General features: G+C 37.2%; 1 protein-coding gene across 22 annotated transcripts in view; it reads right to left on the minus strand.

Moving 5' to 3' along the window:
- The window catches only part of MAGI2 (membrane associated guanylate kinase, WW and PDZ domain containing 2), a 1,472,356-nt gene that overhangs the window by 362,770 nt on the left and 1,086,473 nt on the right, over positions 1-23,113 (minus strand). For all 22 annotated transcript variants that reach the window (XM_086397095.1, XM_086397093.1, XM_086397091.1 and 19 more), the window contains one exon: positions 9,790-9,847. In XM_086397095.1, coding sequence (XP_086253221.1) covers positions 9,790-9,847 — 58 coding nt within the window. The remainder of the gene's footprint in view (positions 1-9,789; positions 9,848-23,113) is intronic.

Below are 23,113 nucleotides of genomic sequence, written 5' to 3' on the forward strand. Positions count from 1 at the left end.
TGGGGGTACACGTGTCTCTTTTCCTTCTGGTTTCCTCAGTGTGTATGCCCAGCAGTGGGATTGCTGGATCATAAGGCAGTTCTATTTCCAGTTTTTTAAGGAATCTCCATACTGTTCTCCATAGTGGCTGTACTAGTTTGCATTCCCACCAACAGTGTAAAAGGGTTCCCTTTTCTCCACACCCTCTCCAGCATTTATTGCTTGTAGACTTTAGGATCGCAGCCATTCTGACTGGCATGAAATGGTACCTCATAGTGGTTTTGATTTGCATTTCTCTGATAATAACAAGTGGTGCTGGGAAAACTGGTCAACCACTTGTAAAAGAATGAAACTAGAGCACTTTCTAACACCATACACAAAAAATAAACTCAAAATGGATTAATGATCTAAACTTAAGACCAGAAACTATAAAACTCCTAGAGGAGAACATAGGCAAAACACTCTCCGACATACATCACAGCAGGATCCTCTATGACCCACCTCCCAGAATATTGGAAATAATAGCAAAAATAAACAAATGGGACCTAATTAAACTTAAAAGCTTCTGCACAACAAAGGAAACTATAAGCAAGGTGAAAAGACAGCCTTCAGAATGGGAGAAAATAATAGCAAATGAAGCAACAAACAGCTAATCTCAAAAATATACAAGCAACTCCTACAGCTCAATTCCAGAAAAATAAATGACCCAATCAAAAAATGGGCCAAAGAACTAAATAGACATTTCTCCAAAGAGGACATACAGATTAACAAACACATGAAAAGATGCACACATTACATTCTTCACTAACATTTTCAAAGAAAAGAAAAGATGATGCTGGAATAATAATTATTTTGTCTTTTAAAAACAAAAAGATAACTGCTATCAAAGTGATTAGCTCATTGTTATTTGTAAAAGTCCACTTGCAGTTAAATCTATTTAAACTTCTAGGTTCCTAAGACGTTTTTTTAACTTCGAACCAGAGGATTTGCTAAAACAAGGCAGTTTATCAGCTTAAAAGTTGCTAACAAAAATATATCCAATTACAGAGTTGAGTTTTCTTTCCTTCAGGTGAAAAGACATTCAGGAGAAGGAAAGGCAACTGGAATACAAAATAAGTTTTGGTCATATTAAAATGAATCAGCAACAGGGAAATACCTTCCAGGATGAAAAATTATCTCTAACTTCATGAAAAGGCTTGATGAGGGGCATATACCCAGGTCTTGACTGGATGATAATAGTAAGAAGGGAGACTGGACATGAGACATCATTTTGTTTCGAAAGAATCATAGTTTAAAAATATTTGACAGACTTTGGCAAAAAGAGCAGAAGGAAGCATACGTTTTTCCACCAAACTGTGGGCTGAAGTGCAGTGTTAACAAAGTAGATCAATAGCCAGTTGAAATACATACTATAAGTAAGTAGTACAGAGGGGTAAGTAAGAATTATCAGTGGCAAACTATCAGAAATGCTAACATAGTGTAAAGAACATGTATGTGAACTTAGGAGATCCCTCACAATAAGGTTTGATGCTTGTCTTCTCCAGGCAGAAAGGAGTGATGCCACATACTTTGAAGTTGACCTGGATCAGCCAGAAGAGGTAAAAATGTAATAACTTAGTAAAAAAGAACCGAACATAGTTTGGTTAGAAATAGAATATCGTATGTTTATTTCAATAGTCTTCTTCTCTTCATTGAACTGTGAAGTTAATTGATTTATGCTTGTTTAATAAACATGAGAAACATTTAATAAATTATAAAGTTAATGTTAATGTAAAACATATTGAAAGGTCTTTCTTAGCTCTCCATGCATCAGATGATAGCGGCAGCCTTACTAGGAGTCTGTTCATTGAGAACTCACTTAACTCCTCAGAGATTTGGTTCCCTCAATCTCTGGGACAATGGATGTGCAAGTAGTTGAAAGTAAAAATAGTGTCTTAAACATCACTGTGTTATTAAATAAATCCTTTCATCACTAATAGTTTCTTTGGAAATTACCCTGAAACCTCAGCCCCTCTGGAAGACACAGAAATATCATACTCTGCAGTCCTTGCTTCATCATTTTCAGTGGGCTTATGGAAAAAGTACCAGAAATGGTATTTTTTATTCAATGTGGCACACTCTAACCATGAGATTAAGTTATATGTTTCTTACAAATAAAATAATCATCCTTAGAATTATTCACTTTTGGGGGTGCATTGTATCATGAAAAGACTCTGATGCTGGGAGGGATTGGCGGAAGGAAGAGAAGGGGACGACAGAGGATGAGATGGCTGGATGGCATCACTGACTCGATGGACATGAGTATGAGTGAACTCTGGGAGTTGGTGATGGACAGGGAGGCCTGGTGTGCTGCGATTCATGGGGTCGCAAAGAGTCGGACATGACTGAGCGACTGAACTGAACTGTATCATAAAAGGCCTCCCTGGTAGCTCAGACAGTAAAAAATCTGCTTGCAATGCAAAAGACCTGGGTTCTATCCCTGGGTTGGGAAGATCCCCTAGAGAAGGGAATGGCTACCCACTTCAATATTCTTGCCTGGAGAATTCCATGGACAGACAGAGCCTGGCGGGCTACAGTCCATGGGTCACAAAGAGTCAGACATGACTGAGTGACCAAAACTGCTACTGTATCAAGAAAGAACTGAAAAAGCATGTAATTCCAAAAAGGAGAGTCCTTAGCTATGTCATTGGGATACATAAGATAAAATATAATTAACATTTGTTCAGCACTTCCTATATACCTGTGTTAGGTGCTAAGGCTTCCCTAGTGGCTCAGATGGTAAAGCATCTGCCTGCAGTGCAGGAGACCCAGGTCAGATCCCTGGGTCAGGAAGATCCCCCGGAGAAGAAAATGGCAACCCACTCCAGTATTCTTGCCTGGAGGTTTCCATAGACAGTACACTCCATGGAGTCACAAAAAGTCAGATATGACTGAGCAACAAATATTTTCACTTTCACCAGCTGTGTAATGAGACTGCCTAGATTCAAATTCCAGCTTTATTATTTAGTACTTGTAGAAATAGCTACATCTCAGTTATTTTTATCTTTTTATCTTTATTTTCTATTTCATTATCTATAAAATGGGGATAGTAACATAGACTTCACAGTTTGTTTTATTTTGATTAAATGAGTTAGTAATATGTATAGTACTTAGAATACTGACTGGCATGTAGTAGATGCATAATACAATTTCTTCTTCTTTTCCCTCTCTCCTTTCTGATCCCCATCCTCCTCTCCATCTTCCTTCTCCACAATCTGTGTACTTAAGATCTCACAACCAGGAACTTGCAGGGCTGGTATACTGTGAAATGCTGCCACCCATGTTCTTGGCCACTAAGTGATAACTGATACGACCAAATGCTACTGACAAGATTTAGAGCTCCCTTTAAAATGTAACTGAGCAACTTCATCAACAGTGCATTTCAGTTTAACATCTTCTATTACACAAGTTTGTTAAGCTGGTGAAAGGATTCTTTTTTAAATAGCTGTTTAAAAGCATCAGAACAGTGTGCTAATTTTTGAAGATTGAAGAAAAAATTGAAAGTTTGAAAAAATCTTTCAATTCAGGAAAAAAATTCTCTAAGAAAAGGCAAGATTTTAAAAGGACATACTTTTGTGTTGACTTCTAATTGGAAATCAATGCACGATACTGGATGCTTGGGGCTGGTACACTGGAACGACCCAGAGGGATGGTACGGGGAAGGAGGAGGGAGGAGGGTTCAAGATGGGGAACACGTGTATACCTGTGGCGGATTCATGTTGATATATGGCAAAACCAATACAATATTGTAAAGTTAAAAAATACAATAAGATAAAAAAAGATATATAATTTAGATATATCAATTAGATATATCCTTTTACATATATGCTGACTTTTCAAAAATTCTGAACTTAGAAAGTGTTTTCTTGGAATATTTAGAGAACTACTCAAAGGCATGAAGGAGGAAAACATTGTTAAGATAATGTTGTTGAGTTAAAATCCCCTCTAACCACTTTGCAACTTGCTACATCATGACAAATACTCATCATTAACCATGAAATGAATGCAATTCTCCTTTCACATTCAATGTTATATTGGAGATATTATACAGTATCTTTCATACATTCTGGAACTGCACACAAGTAACATTTCATAGTAGCAGATGTGTGACATCACATGAAAACTTGTAAAACCTTTACATGAAAATCACATCTGTCAGTCTCCACCATTATCTTAACTGTTAGTTGTATGGTTTGCTTCTCCGTCTGTGCCAGAGAAGGCAGCTTTGCATGAAAACTGTTCCAGGAAATTGTGTCTTCTGGGAGAGCTAGTTAAGCAAATTGTGTAACTGCCATTGAAACCAAAATGCACCCAGCAGACATAATTTCACAAAAGAGGAGGAAAAAAAACACATTTGTACAAAAGTCACAGCTGTTCAACTCTACATTTTGTACTTTTTTCATTAAAAAATTCCCTTTCTTTATGAACAGTGACAGTTACATTTCTAGTTAGCAACTTTAGGACTTTTTAATACATTGCTAAGTCCTGTACTGTCATGGATTTAGTGTCAAGAAAAATAGGGCTAACCTCTTTCTGTGGCTAAACTGAGCAGAAATGTGGTCTGTCTGTCCTGTCTGCAGATGAAATAAGAAAATATGCTGAGTGAGCCTCACTGTTCTTCAAAATACAGAGCTGCGTGGCTGCTTCTGTAGCTCCAAATGAGGGCCAACATCGCTATGCTGGGGCCCTCACAACATGGAATCCTCTTTGTTCAGGACTTTCCAGTCTTGCTCTTGGGGGCCAGAGTCTCTGGGACCACTCTCAAGCCATGGGTGATGGAGTTGGTGGCTCAGAATGAGTGAGTCAGAAGTCAGCCTGCTGGGGCTGTGTGCAATGTGACCACCACTGTCTGTCACCCTCCTGTGATACCACTAGAGGGGAGCCAGGGAGGAGATGTTCTCTGGGGACCCTCTATTCCTCTCCAGTGATGAGCTGCAGAAGCTTATTCAGACCATGACATGAGGATTATGAACACTACGTTTATGGGATGCATTTCAAGCAAGAGTTTGGACTCTGGGCTCTACAGTCACAGTGCCTGGGCCCATTCCTATCAATAATGTGATGCTGGGTAAGTTACTGAACTTCTTCAGCCAGAGTTTCCCCATATGTCAATTTAAGACAATTTACCTTGTTATACTATTGTTCAATTGCTCAGTCATGTCCAACTCTTTGCCACCCTATGGACTGCAGTAAGCCAGGCTTCCCTGTCCTTCACTATCTCCCAGAACTTGCTCAAACTCATGTTTGTTGAGTCGATGATGCCACCCAACCATCTCATCCTGTTACCCCCTTCTCCTCCTGCCTTCAATCTTTCCCAGCATCAGGGTCTTTTCCAATGAGTCAGCTCTTTGCATCAGGTGGCCAAAGTATTGGAGCTTCAGCTTTAGCATCAGTCCTTCCAATGAACATTCAGGGTATATTTCCTTTAGGATTGACTGGTTTGATCTCCTTGCAGTCCAAGGGACTCTCAAGAGTCTTCTCCAACACCACAGTTCAAAAGTATCAATTCTTCAGCGCTCAGTCTTCTTTATGGTACAACTCTCACATCCCTACATGACTACTGGAAAAACTATAGCTTGGGCTATACAGACCTTTGTTGGCAAAATGATGTCTCTGCTTTTGAATATGCTCTCTAGGTTTGTCATAGCTTTTTTTCCAAGGTGTCTTTTAATTTCATGGCTACAGTCACTGTCCATAGTGATTTTTGAGCCCAAGCAAATAAAGTCTTTCACTGTTTCCATTTTTTCCCATCTGCCATGATGTATGGGACCAGATGCCATGATGCAATGATACTTACATGATAATGATGATAATTTCTTCTGAGTTTTAAATATATTAAACCTGTAATCTTAAAACTGGATTTGCCCAGGACAAAATTATGACACAGCAAGTTAAAGTTACCAGTAGTGGTCAAAGTTTATTCAGCCCAGGTTTTCCAGTGTCAAGTTGTATATACACTTTCCTGCTGTTGACTGCGGGAGTCCTATTGGTTTATCTGTGGCTGGCAGGAATGAGTGTTTGTGCAACTGCCAGAGGCACAAGGCTTCTTTCAATCTGATATTCACTGCTGATGTTGCTCTACAACTTCTCCTCCTAGTTGTTGGTCTGTCTGAAGAGTAACTGCTGAGTTAGACTTCTAAAGTCCTTGCACAGGCTTTTTTACCACTTGGTGGGAGGATGGAATGTTTTCCATATTTTGTAACCTGTTCTCTAATTGTGTAATGGGGTATGCAATTAAATACCAAAAATGATAGCTCTCCAGAGAACCCATTATATAATGTAAACACACAATGTTTACAAGTTGAGGTACTTCAATTATTTTGATGATTTTTTCCCAAAAGACATTTTTAAGAAATATTGGCATACAGTTCTATTTAAAATTATCTGGAGGTCTGAATTACCTGTCTTAGTTTTTTGACTGGTCTGATACACACACACATGCTTAATTTTTGGTATTGGTATACCTATGGAATCATGTAATGGGGAAAAAGCCATGACAAATAGTAGAATTGGATGCAACCTGAAGGAAGTTAAACTATTAGACTCACTATGATTGTACCCAGAGGCTTCCTTGGTAGCTCAATGGTAAAGAATTTGCCTGCCATTGCAGGAGATGTGGGTTCAATCCCTGGGTCGGGAAGATCCCCTGGAGAAGGAAATCCCACTCCAGTATTCTTGCCTAAAGAATCCCATTGACAGAGGAGCTTGGCAGGTGACAGTCCATAGGGTTGCAAAAGAGCTGGACCCGACTTAGCGACTAAACAACAATAACAATGACTGTATTTCAGACCTCACAATCACTTGAAATCTAAAAGTATTAAATGTTGTTGTTGCTGCTGCTGCTGCTAAGTCGCTTCAGTCGTGTTCAACTCTGTGCGACCCCAGAGATGGCAGCCCACCAGGCTCCCCCGTCCCTGGGACTCTCCAGGCAAGAACACTGGAGTGGGTTGCCATTTCCTTCTCCAATGCATGAAAGTGAAAAGTGAAAGTGAAGTCGCTCAGTCATGTCCGACTCTAGCGACCCCATGGACTGCAGCCCACCAGGCTCCTCCATCCATGGGATTTTCCAGGCATAAGTACTGGAGTGGGGTGCCATTTAGTCTGATTTAATTATATAAGATATAACTAACTAAATTATGAGTAATTTTCTGACTTTGGTGATTATACATGAAAAATGAAGTGGAGAAATATAGAAAGAAATGTGTTGTGCTGTGCTTAGTGGCTGTTGTATCTGACTCTTTGTGACCCTATGGACAATAGCCCACTAGGCTCCTCTGTCCATAGGGATTTTCCAGGCAAGAATAATGGGTGGGTTGCCATGCCCTCCTCCAGGGGATCGTCACAACCCAAGAATTAAACCTAGGTCTCCCACACTGCAAGCAGATTTTTTTACCATCTGAGCCAGCAGGGAAGCCCAAGAATACTGGAGTGGGTAGCCTATCCCTTCTCCAGGGGATTTTCCCAACCCAGGAATCGAACTGGGGTCTCCTGCATTGCAGGTGAATTCTTTACCAGCTGAGCTACCGGGAAAGCCAATGGAAAGAAATGTAGTTTAAGCAAAAACAAATACAAAGTAAACCATATGAAGTGTAATGATACTGAGAACCATTTCCTTTTAGGGTTATAGCTAATGTCCAATTCAATAATTTAACTACCAGCATCAGATCTTTCCTTGAAGAACAGACACCTCAATGAACAAGAAGGTAGGAAGCATTGCTTTCTGATATGCGAGTCTCTCACCTCTTTGATAGATATTTAAGCAGAGAAGGAAGGTTTGAGTTAAATATTGTTTCGTACATTGGAAATCAGCTTGAAAGCAGTTGAGGACATGGAAGAAGAATCAGAAAATTTCAAATGGGGAAAGGGTCAGAAAATCATGTCCCCCAGGCCAAGTTTGTCTAGCCATCTATTTTTGCTAATAAAGTTTTATTGAAACATAGTGACACCCATTCATTTGAAGTAGCATCTATGGTTGTTTTCAACAACAACAGAATTGAATAGCTGTGACAGATGCCATTTGGCCCCCTAAAATATTTGCTATATGGCTTTTTATGGAGTTTCCCAATATCTAAACTTAGGCAAGCGTTCTTGTTTGATAAATTATGTAAGGAAGTGTATTACAGATGAGATCTGATGTATCACATACTTCTGTTCTCTTTCCTCCCATTGAACTACCTTGAATTTCAGATGTAATAGGTTTAAGCAAGGGATAGTCTGATTCAACAATTAAGACAAGATAACACTTATTGGGGTGCTGCAGTCCATGGGATAGTAAAGAGTCAGACACAACTGAGTGACTAAACTGAACACTTATTGAAAATCTTTTAACATTGACAAAATTAACCAGCAGTTGCAACTATAGTAGTATTAAAATATATATGTATTTTAATTGATGAGCAATGTAATGGGACTAGAAGCCTTAGAACTATCTAAAAGTGATTTTCCTTTATTTTTGCAATTAGTGATACCTCCAAGTATTTATCTTAATTTTTGCATGTATTGAGTGTCTACATGACCTTAGATACTATGTTAGAAAACTGCATTTGGCAAATGAAGTAAATTCACCTTCACTGGAAATGACTGTGGTGCCAAAATTCACTTGAGATGATAGCTCAAAACAAGTGTTCATGAAGGAGATGCTCAAGGGCGTGAGCACACAGGCTGTCCTCATCAGCACCTCCCCAGTGGAGAGAAGGGCTTGACACTTAGTAAAAGCTCAGTAACGGTTTGACTATGGCTATAAAAACAATTTAACAATGATGTCATTAGTTTGCAACCATTTATCATCTAGATTATTATTGTTAAACAGAATATGACAGGAGGAAACAGATTTAGATCTTGATGGAGAGGGAGAACATTTTTAGTGTTTCAGCCTCTATGTTTCGTGGGTATGTAGGTTTTGTTATTCACCCAAATAACATTAACAACATGATGCAATAAGTAAACTTTAAAAAACTGTCTATCAGAAAAGGGGTTATGGAAAAGTAACTTATGTACGTAACCTTTGAAAATTATTGAATATTACTTGATTTTCCTAAAGAAAGATGTGTATATAATTGAATCCTTAATAGGGGCTTTATCCTGAATAAAAGGATGCATAGAGTGGTAACTCATTATGCTACAACCTCCAATAGATAAATACATATATATTTTATGTATTAAAATATATTATGTATTAGATATTTATATATGTTAAAATAAATACATATATATTTTAATAATACTATAGCTGCAACTCCTGGTTAATTTTGTCAATGTTAAAAGATTTTCAGTAAGTGTTCAGTTCAGTTTAGTCGCTCAGTCCAATTTACAGAAAAACCCTCCTGATTTAAAATGAGGCCTTAAAAGACAAAGAAATCTAAATTTTATTTCATCCCTCAACTGAAAAATATGGTTGCTTCATTTAACTGACTTTGAAATCTGGTCTAATAGAACATCTCTATTGCACAACTAGTCAGCTCCCAACATTCTGATTGCAAAATGAAGGGCATTTACTTTGATATCTTTAATTATCACTCATTTAGAGGACAGTGTGAAAGACACTTTTCCAATTGGTGTTTTAGAATCATGAGTCAAAGGGAAAGTATGACAAATTAGCCAGCTGGAGAGGCAAGAGACAGCTAGCTAGTGCTGCTAGAGTCTTTGTGGGTACTTCAAAGTAAGATGAAAGGGGAATAAAAGGACTGTTAGCCACACATGCACAATAAATGGAATACTAACACAATTTCACAACACATTAATAACAAGTTAATATCAAACTTAGAGACTTACTCGACATAATAAGTGCCATATATGGGATCATCGATTTTTTCCCAGCCATATGGAAGCTCTGAAAAATAAAGAGTTGTTTCTTTCAGTAAATAAGTAACAGATAACACTATTTTTAATAAGTGATATAATTTAATTGTACATATATTGCAGAAATAGTCTAACAAACTGGAATAAAGTATTCAGAGTCAGCACCAAATTTCAAATGCATATTGTAGGAACTATAAGAAACACTGACTTGAAATTAGCACTTTAAACACAGAACTCTCTTCTCTGTAGATATCCTGCTGGGTCTAGCTGTTTATCCCATGCCAAGCAGTAGAATGGCACATCATCATGTTATCACCACTCAAGGCAATGCAGAAGGCAAATCACTTTCCTGAAAGAGCACACAGCTTTCTCATTTATTTGTATTGTTAAAAGGAGCATTTCAGGATAAAGATTATAATTTCAAAATATATTTCTGAGAATAGCAAATTGTTTCTTATGACTGAAACAAAGAAATTACACATTCTCAATTGATATCCCACTATTCGAGATGGTTAGCTTACTGTTCTCTCTTCATGGGTCAGAATTTGAATGCTGCCAATAAACTCTCTGGGTATATTTTTGTATTAAGTCTAAATTTCTGAACATGCTTTCCTTGACAATATGGCTTATATTTTCAATGCTCCACAGCAAATTTTAATAATACACATTAAAATATCAACAATACAATAAAGGTTTCTTTAAGGAAAAACATGCTATTTGAAAACTAGGCTATGTGTTACGATACTGTTTTCAAATATACCAAGTCATTATAATTAATTCCTATAAATATGAAGAATATTATATTTTCCTCACACACATTAATAATATACATAACTTGAAGCTAAGTAAGATGTATTGACAAACTCTTAATAATATGTTTAAATGACACTTAAAAGTTTTATTATTATAAGTAGTAACACATGTTCATCATAGACAAGCACAGTTATAAAAAGAAAATTAGAATCACCTGCAATTCTGCCATCCAGAGACAATTTTTAGAGAAATTAGATAATATAGTCATATTATTTTTACAGCCTGGTATTTCTACCTAACAAATACTGAGGGCATCTTCAACATGAATGAGTGTTACTGCACAATATCACTTTGAAAGTGGCACAGTTGTTGCGTGAGGTGTGTTTAGAGCCTTGTGTAACCCCACCAGTCTTCCGTCATAGAACATGTGGGGCTTTTCAGTTATATGTCACCTGTGTTGGTCTTACTAAAGCTTAAGTCTTCCATCATTTTCCCAATAACTTAGCCATGATAAATTCCTAGAGGAGAAATTTCCGGTTAAAGGGCATGCACACTTTTATGGCTTTTGATAAATCTCTATATCTATATTCACATTTTACTATCCCATTCACAAAAGAAACCAATTTATGACTTCATTGGGAATTTATGAGTGACTTTGGTTCTCTGTACCATCAAATTAAACACAGGTCCACAATTCCTCATCCAAAAATTTCTGGACAGAGTGGTTTTGAAATTCATAATTTTTCTGATTTTAGAAGGATAACATGATGCAAATGCCTTCTATTCTATAACAATCCAAGCAGAGTCCGAGAAAGCACTTAAAATTTTTTAAAGCCATGAATATTCAGGCAGCCCAAATCATGTGATTCTCACTAAGAGGCACAGAAAAGGACCCTTTCAAGTCAGTTACCACTGGTTTGCTGCCAGCATGCCCAGATCAGGTTACCTTTTGCTGCCACATGAGTTTATAAAAGGCAATTTTTAGAACTTTCAAATCTGGATATGCAGATAAAATATTATAAATTATTATTTAAAAATCAACCAAATTGTTTTTAAATAGCAGTTGATAGTTGTATTAATTTTTATTTCTTCATTCTTGGACTTTTTTTTCCTTTTGTACATTTCTTGCTTTTATAAATCAATTCATAATAGTTTTTTTTAATTTATGAAGAGTAACAATCCTTTATCACATGTTGCATACATGTTTTTAAGAGTTTAACTTTGTTGAACAGTCTCTTTAACACATGTTTTTTAAAATTTTATTTGGTAAATTCTCAGCGATTTCCTTTATGGTTTCTATTATTGGAGCTTCCCTTAAATACTAAAGATATTTTTCAAGTATTTTTTTTTTTTTTTACTATATAAAATCTAGGCTATGACCTGGCTTAATAATTCTTGGATTAGTAATGGATTAATATAATATACTTGGAGTAGTAACATATAATACCAAATTGTGAAGCACCTTAAGAACTTTTTCTTTCAAAATGGTAATAAGAATATTACTGAGTATTTACAATGTCCAGGTACTGATGGACTTTCCACGCACTGACACATTTTGTCTTAACAATCATACAGGATTCAAAAACACTGTACTTTGGTTCCAGAGACCTTAGCCAATTCAGATATTAATTTAGGCACTCTGTTTAATATAGCATCAGTTCAGTTCAGTCCAGTTACTTAGTTGTGTCCGACTCTTTGCGACCCCATGAATCGTAGCATGCCAGGCCTCCCTGTCCATCACCAACTCCCGGAGTTCACTCAGATTCATGTCCATCGAGTCAGTGATACCATCCAGCCATCTCATCCTCTGTTGTCCCCTTCTCTTCCTGTCCCCAATCCCTCCCAGCATCAGAGTCTTTTCCAATGAGTCAACTCTTTGCATGAGGTGGCCAAAGTACTGGAGTTTCAGCTTTAGCATCTCTCACATCCATACATGACCACTGGAAAAACCATTTGCTTGACTAGACAGACCTTTGTTGGCAAAGTAATGTCTCTGCTTTTCAATATGCTATCTAGGTTAGTCATAACTTTTCTTCCAAGGAGTAAGCGTCTTTTAATTTCATGGCTGCAATCACCATCTGCAGTGATTTTGGAGCCCCCCAAAATAAAGTCTGACACTGTTTCCACTGTTTCCCCATCTATTTCCCATGAAGTGATGGGACCAGATGTCATGATCTTTGTTTTCTGAATGTTGAGTTTTAAGCCAACTTTTCACTCTCCTCTTTCACCTTCATCAAGAGGCTTTTTAGTTCCTCTTCACTTTCTGCCATAACAATACTTAATTTAGACTAATGAGAATAACTATCCAGATAGTTTTTATCAAATTCCTCAAGCTACTGGAGAATTTGGCTATTAAAAAGAAAAATGCATTTGAAAGATATCTACTGAGTGCCTTTTGCTGCTGCTGCTGCTAAATCGCTTGTCATGTCCGACTCCTAGCGACCCCATGGACTGCAGCCTACCAGGCTCCTCCATCCATGGGATTTTCCAGGCAAGAGTACTGGAGTGGGGTGCAACTAAAGTGAAAGAATATACAGAGGACAATTGATATTATGAATGCGTGCGTGCATTAGTTGCTCAGTCGTGTCCGACTGTTGGCGATCCCATGGACTGTAGCCCGCCAGGCTTTTCTGTCCATGGAATTCTCCAGGCAAGAGTACTAGAGTGGATTGCCATTCCCTTCTCCATAGAAACTTCCCAACCCAGGGATCGAACCCTGGTCTCTTGCATCACAGGCAGATGCTTTACTGTTTGAGCTACAGGAAGCCCCGATATTATGAATATTTATTATTAATATGGCTGAATACATGGATTCATACATATAATAGGTCTAATATTACCCCATGTCTATAAAAATAAGTAAAACAATCATATTTACTAATATTTAGAGTAAAAGTCTAACATGGTTAGTTTTATATATATACTAGTCCTACTTAAAGGTGCTGTCAAATGGAAGCATTTCAAAGTTAAATTAAAAAAAACAACTTTTATACTATAAAACCTTTCCTTCAGTTATTCCTTATCTTTGGCTCATTTTTTGGCTCTATTTTTTGGGGGGGGGTGTAAATTACTAATTCTAAGCTATGTATCCCCAAAGATCAGTTCAGTTCAGTCGCTCAAGTCATGTCGGACTCTTTGCAACCCCATGAATCGCAGCACGCCAGGCCTCCCTGTCCATCACCAACTCCCGGAATTCACTCAGACTCACTCAGACTCAAGTCCATCGAGTCAGTGATGCCATCCAGCCATCTCTTGCTCTGTCGTCCCCTTCTCCTCCTGCCCCCAATCCCTCCAAGCATCAGATTCTTTTCCAAGGAGTCAACTCTTCACATGAGGTGGCCAAAGTACTGGAGTTTCAGCTTTACCAAGTACAGAGTTCACTGATTCTTTATCTTTGTGGATTTACAATGCCAAAGGTTCTGAGAACAATTCCTTGGTATTGTTTCCCATTTTCCATCATGAGGTAGTCATCAGGAGTTAGGGGGGGAAATCTGGTTTGCATTTCATAAGATAATAACATAATTTATTTGCTTATGTCATATTTCCAAAATAGATTATTAATTCCTAAACAAAATTATAGGCTATAAATACTTATATTTTAAGATGAACTATTAAGTGGTACTTGACTCACAGTTTGAAACAAAATAATACACTGTACCTCTAACTTGTTACAAAGAGCTGTCGCTCATTTCATTTATAATGCCTACAAAGGATTGATGGATGGATGTTACAAGAAACAAGTAATAGAATACATACATTGGTTCATTTGTAAATATGACAGAATGAGTATAAAAACCTACAACCAATGTTTAAAATGGTGTGGGTGTGTGTATGTACATATATATGAATGTATATGTGTATGCATGTATGTATATGCATGTGCATATATGTGCACACAAAGATATTCTTTCTGAAAAGCAAAGGAAGGTCTATGCTAAAATGCTAACAAAAAAACTACAAGCTTTTTTCATTTTTAAGAAGACAAGTCATAATAATAAGAAGTAATAATTGTTATAATAACAACAACAATAATAATAACTTGATTATTAACTGAGAAGTATACATTTATATGATGAAAAATTAAGAATCATCTTTCATTGTGAAAAGTAAGTTATTTGGAATTGAATTTGTTTTTTAAAAAAGACTACTTCTTTTTAAAATTAAGGGAACAAATGACAAAAAAGAATTTCCAATTTTGTACTATTTGCTCTGCCAAACAAGCATGCAGCTTGGAGCTCTTGGGTCCTGGGTTATTTAGAAAACTGTATCTGATAATATCTGACAAATTTACAGATGATTAAGGTCACACTAATGAAAGAATAACATATACTATGCAACAGAGAAAAATAAACACTTGAGATCTGCAAGGTTAATGCTGCATTAAGAACTGTTATAATTGAGATTTTCTTCAGGCCATGGAACCATGGAGAAAATTCAGTGATTAGATATTCTTATAGTAATCCACTCTGCAAATGTCTGTGCAAATGTCTAGGTTAACTTGCAGTCAGTCATATAAGCTTAGTAAAACTACAATAGAATAAAAAATTAAAGAGGCATCTAGTTCTGCCTGGTTTTTGCCACAGCTATCATGTTATACTTTTTATTTACTTGCTTTTCCCAATTACTGTTTATTTATCATCTATTTGTTAAGTCCATTTTCATTGCAGAAAACTGAGACTCCTTTATGCTAGCTAAAAAAAACAACAACAAAAAACCACATTTTTGATGGTAGAGATGAACTTATTTGTAAAGCAGAAATAGAGTCCCAAATGTAGAGAACCAACTTACGGTTAACAAGGCAGGAAAGGAAAAGTGAGATGAATTGGGACTGACATATATACACCACAGTGGATAAACAAGGTAACTAATGAGAACCTACCATAGAGCACAGGGAACTCTTCTCAATGCTCTGTGGTGACCTAAATTGGAAGGAAATCTAAAAAAGAGTGGATATATGTATATGCACAACTGATTCACATTGCTGTACAGAAAGAAACTAACACAACATTGTAAAGCAATTATGTGTGTGTGCTAAGTCACTTCAGTCATGTCTGAATCTTTGTGACCCTAAGGACTGTTGCCCGTCAGGCACCTCTGTCCACGGGGATTCGCCAGGCAAGAATACTGGAGTGGGTTGCCATGCCTTCCTCTAGGGTATCTTCCCAACCTAGGGACTGAACTTGCATCCATTATGTCTCCTGCACAGGTAAGTGTGTTCTTTCCTACTAGAGCCACCTGGGAAGCCCAAAGCAATTATACTCCAATAGAAATTAATTTTAAAAAATAAAACATTTTCTAGGCTACAACTGGGAAACTTGTAGAATCCAAGGATAGCATTCCCTATAGAAATGGGACCAAATACTGAAAAGCTATAAGAAACACTATCTCACTACTTTGATTCTCTACCACCTCCCCTACCATCTCCCTAATTCATTAATCCAATTCATTTTATTCAAAATAAATCCAAGTTACTTAGCCTGGAAGATCACTGTAATGGTTGTTCTCAGGTCAAGAATTCACTTATATAATAATCAGATACAGCTGGGGGAGTGTTTCCCTTTTGGAGATACAGAGCCACATTTGGCAAATTCAAATGGAGGAACATTCTAGAAAATAACTGGCCAATACTCTTCAAAAGTGTCAAGGTCATGAAATAGAAACACTGATTGAGGTCCCATCACAGTGTACGGAGACTATGGAGACACAAAGACTAAATGTAGAATAGGATATGGATTGGGCCTGGACCAGAAAGTGGACATTAGTGAACCAACTAGAAAAAGCTAAATAAGGTGTAGACTAGTACTAGTTTGTGCTTAGTCTCTCAATCATGTATGACTCTTTGCAGCCCCATGGACTGTAGCCTGCCAGGCTCTTCTGTCCAGGGGATTCTTTAGGCAAGAATACTGGAGTGGGTTGCCATGCCCTCCTCCAGAGCATCTTCCCAACCCAGGTCTCCAACTTTGCAGGCGGATTCTTTACCATCTGAGCCACCAGTGTAGCCCAAGAATACTCAAGTGGATAACCTAACCCTTCTCCAGGGGATCTTCCCGACCTAGGAATAGAACTGGGGTCTCCTGCATTGAAGGTGGATTCTTTAACAGCTGAGCCACCAGAGAACTAGTCTATATAAATGTTAATTTCCTGACTTCAGTAATTGTACTTATGAAAGATTTTACTACTAGGGGAAGTGAGGTGAAAGGTACACAGAAACACTTTGTACTATTTTTTCCTACTATTTCTGAAATCTAAAACACTTTCAAAATTAAAAAAAAGCTATTTCACCAACTCTCACTATTGATTAGATGACTTCTATTCAAACTTTATTAGTATTCAACATATACATATAACACTGAATTAATTTGGATAGCATTAAATTTTTAAACAAAATGAGAATATAATATTTCTGCATTTGCAGTCTTATTTTATTTTATGTTGAGTTTTTATAGACATTTTCAAGAAAGTAACTTTTAATTTGGCTATTTTCACTTTTTTTTTTTCCTATTGCCTATCACTGGAAAAACTAGGTAAATATTAACACCATGTTCACATCTAAGGGTTACTGCATCTTGAATCCTAGAGATACAAATTCAGTAATATGAGTTCAAAATTTGCAGTCAGGTTTTGTTCATTTCCTGGGAGGCAGAATCTTGTAAGGGTCAATAGCATAGGTTATGCTAATTCATAAGGGTTGTATGAAGGCCCATCCTGGTGGGCAGCTTACGAAGCCAGGAAGGTAGACCAATTTAGAAAACATACTAAGTACTAAGACTTTGGAGACAGGAACAAGGCCCAGAATGTGGGCCTATTTCCTTTAGTCCTAGATTATTTTAATTGGATTTGGATTTTTTGAAAAATTGAGGCTCTTGCTATTGTGGTTTAGAGGTGATGACATCACAAGAGAACACAGAAGCGTACAAAATTTCCCCAGGTAGAAAACCGCACACTCCAGTGATAGCTAATATTCATATTAAAATCTTTTCCTATATTTTTATTAGATTTTGGCCTACACATAGTATATCAATTGGGAACTATAACTAAGTTTTCCTGGAAAAGTTACATAACTTTTGTTCCCAAGGAGTATAATTATAAACATAAATTCTGAAAACATTCTCATTTTTAACAAATGCATAAAAGAATGATACATTAATCACAAATTCATTTCCCTATATAAGGTTGAGGGTGTATCCTTCTGTTTTTGCTCCTCTTTACTAGATAATTTTATTCCATTCAGTGATGAAAATGACCAAATAAAGCAACAAACTTTAGAGTCTAAAAATGAAAACGGAAATTGGTTCTTTATGTTCTCTTTTTCATCTTTCTCAGAGAATGTTTACAACACACAACCCAGTTAATATCGTGGAACTATAGGCTAGGGAATCGTCATTTGTAGGGCTGAGTATAGGACAGTTTTTTTTTTTTTTAAAACCATTTTTACAATGGAAATGAGAACTAGCTGATTTGCATTTTACAGCACTGGCATTTCATTCATGTTTTCATGTGGTTTCATGATAGTAACTTTTAATTTGGCTACTTTTGGCTTCAACCTGAATATTTCATTACCCCACTATTGTAAAGTATTGTAATCGATTTTAAATGTACTGACCACAACTTCATGAGATTGTTGATAAAACATACAAGGGCACAAACAAATTCCAAATAAATCCAGTACTCTTGCTTGGAAAATCCCATGGACGGAGGAGCCTGTTAGGCTGCAGTCCATGGGGTCGCTAAGAGTTGGACACGACTGAGTGACTTCACTTTCACTTTTTACTTTCATGCATTGGAGAAGGAAATGGCAGCCCACTCCAGTGTTCTTGCCTGGAGAATCCAGGGACGGGGGAGCCTGGTGGGCTGCGTCTATGGGGTCGCACATAGTCGGACACGACTGAAGTGACGTAGCATAGCATAGCAATGTATCTTACCACACTGAGTACAAAATGTGTAAGCTTCGGATTCCCCTGGTGGTCCAGTGGTTAAGAATTTGCTTTCCAATATAGTGGACGTGACTAGATCTCTGGTTGAGGAACTAAGGTCCCACATGCCATGAAGTTACTAAGCCTGTGCCACAACTAGAGAGCCCACATGCCACACTGAAAAGCCCCTACACCACAACTATGATCCCACATGCTCTGAAGACTGCACATTGCAAGAAAGAGACTATGTGCCACAAGGAGAAATCCCACAGGCAGCAAAGAAGATCCTGTGCACCACAACTAAAATTTGATAAATAAATAAATAGACATAAATAAATAGCCATATAAGCCATAAATAAGCCAAATAAGTAACCATAAATAAATAAATAAAGGAAATATATGTCCATCTTAATTCAGAGTTTCAAAGAATAGCAAGGAAAGATAAGAAAGCCTTCCTAAGTGATCAATGCAAAGAAATAGAAGAAAGCAATAGAATGGGAAAGACTAGAGATCTCTTCAAGAAAATTAGAGATACCAAGGGAACATTTCATGCAAAGATGGGATAAACAATAAAGGACAGAAACGGTATGGTCCAAACAGAAGCAGAAGATATCAAGAAGAGGTGGCTAGAATACACAGAAGAACTCTATAAAAAAGGTCTTAATGACCCAAATAGGCACAATGGTGTGTTCACTCACCTGGTGCTGGACATCCTAGAGTGTGAGGTCAGATGAGCCTTGGGAAGCATCATGACAAACAAAGCCAGTGGAGATGATGGTATTCCAGTTAAGCTATCTCAAATCCTAAAACATGTTGTTGTGAAAGTGCTGCACTCAATATGCCAGCAAATTTAGAAAACTCTGTAGTGGCCACAGGACTGGAAAAGGTCGGTTTTCTTTATAATCCCAAGGAAAGGAAATGCCAAAGAATGCTCAAACTACCACACAGTTGCACTCATCTCACACGCTAGTAAAGTAATGCTCAAAATTCTCTAAGCGAGGCTTCAACAGTACATGAACCGAGAACTTCCAGATGTTCAAGTTGGATTTAGAAAAGGCAGAGGAACCAGAGATCAAGTTGCCAACATCCGTGGCATCATAGAAAAAGCAAGAGAATTCCAGAAAAAGATCTACTTCTGCTTCATTGACTACACTAAAGTCTTTGTGTGGATCACAACAAACTGTGGAAAATTCTTCAAGAGATGGGAATACCAGACCACCTTACTTGACTCCTGAGAAATCTGCATGCAGGTCAAGATAACAGTTAGAACCAGACATGGAACAATGGACTGGTTCCAAATTGGGAAAGGAGTATGTCAAGGCTGTATATTATCACCCTGCTTACTTAACTTATATGCATATGTATTATGCAAAATGCTGACCTGGATGAAGCACAAGCTGGAATGAAGTTTGCCAGGAAAAATATCAATAACCTCAGATACGCAGATGACACCACCCTTATGGCAGAAAGCGAAGAGAAACTAAAGAGTCTCTTGAGGAAAGTGAAAAAGGAGAGTGAAAAAGTTGGCTTAAAACTCAGAGTTCAGAAAACTAAGATCATGGCATCTGGTCACATCCCTTCATGGCAAATAGATGGGGAAACAATGGAGCAGTCACAGACTTTATTTTTTTGGGTTCCAAAATCACTGCAGATGGTGACTGCAGCCATGAAATTAAAAGATGCTTGTTCCTGGAAAAAAAAAGTATGACAAACTTAGACCACATATTAAAAAGCAGAGACATTACTTTGCCAACAAAGGTCTATCTAGTCAAAGCTATGGTTTTTCCAGTAGTCATGTACGAATGTGAGAGCTGAACAATAAAGAAAGAAAGCTGAGCACTGAAGAATGGATGCTTTTGAACTGTGGTGTTGGGGAAGACTCTTGAGAGTCCCTTAGACAGCAAGGAGATCCAACCAGCCAATCCTAAAGGAAATCAGTCCTGAATTTTCTTTGGAAGGACTGATGCCAAAGCTGACACTCCAATACTTTGGCCTAAGAACTGACTCATTAGAAAAGACCTTCATGCTGGGAAAGATTGAAGGCAGGAGTAGAAGGGGATGACAGAGGATGAGATGGTTGGATGGCATCGCCAACTGGATGGACACGAGTTTGAGCAAGCTCCAGGAGCTGGTGATAGACAGGTAAGCCTGGCACGCTGCAGTCCATGGGGTTGCAATGTGTTGGACACAACTGAGTGACTGAACTGACTGTTTTTTAAAAAATAAAATGCATACGATGTTCCTAACAGATACTATATAAACAAATGTATGCTCAATAATGTGGATATTCAGGGTCCCTTTTCTACCTGGAAAAAGACTATCAAATATAGATGCACACTTTTGCAATGCTAACTTAGAAATGGCAGAGTAACCTATTTGAGATGATGACAGAAGTGGTGGCAGAAAGGCATGACCCAAAAAAGGATTCGATCTGGTAAAGCTTCAGAAAGAGTTATATATGGTTCAAGTTTGCAAGCTGCACTAGAAGGTGAAAAAATGATGAATGTAGTAGGTGAGCTTTTTAAAATAAATTTCCTAGAGCTCTGGAGAGAGGTCTGGACATAATGAAGGATTTTAGAAACAATATGTTAGTACTTCAAAATACAGATATCCAGTTTCCTCTTAATTTCTTTCATTTCAGTCACTCTCATGAAATTTAGAAAATTAGAATTTTATAAATTTTAATTTCTTTAAGTCTATATTAACCCATCTGTTGATCTATTTATGATCACCATTCACATAAAATTCTTTATGAAAAACATACTGGTCTCTTATAATGTAAAGGTTGCTATCTAAATTTTAACCTATCCACTTGGAAAGTAATAAATATCCAGTAAGAGAATAATACAACCATGCAGAAACCATATCCACAATATAATTGTGGTTGTTGTTCACTTGCTAAGTTGTTTCTGACTCTATGCAACCCCATGGACTGTGGCCTACCAGGCTCATCTGACCATGGGATTTCCCAGGCAAGAATACTGGTTGGGTTGCCATTTCCTTCTCCAGGGGATCTTCGTGGCTCAGGGATCGAACCTGTGTCTCCTGAATTGGCAGGCGTATTCTTTACCTCTGAGCCACCAGGGAAGCCCACAACATAATTAGGAGAAAGAAAATGCTATGAACTTGAAAAGGTACATGTAAGTGGAGACACAACACTAATGCATCAGAGCCAACTCAAGAGCTCATTCTGGATGAGAAAGTCAGGTGGAGAGTGCAGCAAAAAAGAGAGGGAGAAGGAGCTCAGGGATGGAAAGACAGACAAAATCACCCTCAGAAAGACAAACTCCTGTTCTGAATTGGAAAATGCTAACAGGCCTTGTTGATCAGAACACAGCTATTGGGAAACTGAAAAAAGGGAGTTTGAAGTGAGAAGAATGAAAGATGGAGTCTTAGGAAGGTACTTCTTAAGAAGAGGGAAATGAAGTCAATAGAGGAAATGGCCCTTGGAAATTTGGTTATGATAGAGAAAAATTGTGATAGAAGTTGTGTTTGCAGAAACAAACAAAAAAATATTCAAGATCTTAAGACATACCAACTACTATGTCCAAAAAAAAAAAAAAAAAAAAAGATGTCATCTACTAAAACATGAGTATTTCACAAAATAAACAGAAGAGGGTGCTCATGAACTAAGAATGTAGTAATTCACCAAAATCTTTTATTTTTGCTTATATAAAATCGTTATTGCTGGTCCAGGAAAAAAATAAAAATACATACAAAGTAGATAATATTCCTACAAAGTTGCCATGAAAAATAAAAGTGAAAAGTGAAAGTAAAAGTCGCTCAGTCATGTCCAATTCTTTGCGATTCCATGGACTGTCCATGGAATTCTCCAGGCCAGAATACCGGAGTGTGTAGCCTTTCCCTTCTCCAGGGGATCTTCCCAACCCAGGGATTGTTGCACCCAAGTCTCCCTCATTGCAGGCAGATTCTTTACCAGCTGAGCCACAAGGGAAGCCCAAGTTGCCATACAAAATCAGAAATGAGAGTCAAAGCAATATGTCTAATAAAAATCACTCTCCTTCCTCAAACATAAACAAAAACACAAATGAGAAAATTGTAATGCAATCTCAAGATATTTTCGAACAAACATTTATAAAGATAAAACAACATTTTGAATTAGAAATTTAAAAGTTCTGACCAGAAATGGATAAAGAACAGAAAGATACTAAAGAAGAGTTGATTAAAATAGAATACAAAGTAAGAAAAAGAATTTTGAAATTAAAACTAAATTACCGGATGCCCAAGAGAGAACGAAGTCAATCGAAAATAAAATAAGGACCACTGAGGAAAGACACAGTGATAGCTAAGAAAACAAAACAAGATAAAATAAATGGTAAAATGAATCAGAATGAAGTCACTAATATAGAAGACAGGCAAAGATAATCCAGTAAATGTATAATTGGAATACATCAAGGATAAAATAATAGAAGTAATACTTAAAACTATAATCCAGAAAAATTTCCAGGAATAAAATTACTACGTGTCCCTATATTGAACACTGTCCCAGAATAGTCAATTGTAAGACATCAATTAGCCATTGGACTTTAGATATAGAGGAAAACTGGATAAAAGATAAGTTCCTTAAAATAAAATTTAAAAAATCAAAGTTTTACATCTCAGGAATAATA

This window comes from Bos grunniens, chromosome 4, assembly GCF_055505025.1.
Source record: "Bos grunniens cultivar Pamir isolate PY7600 chromosome 4, Bosgru_T2T1.0, whole genome shotgun sequence".
Classification (NCBI taxonomy): Eukaryota; Metazoa; Chordata; class Mammalia; order Artiodactyla; family Bovidae; genus Bos; species Bos grunniens.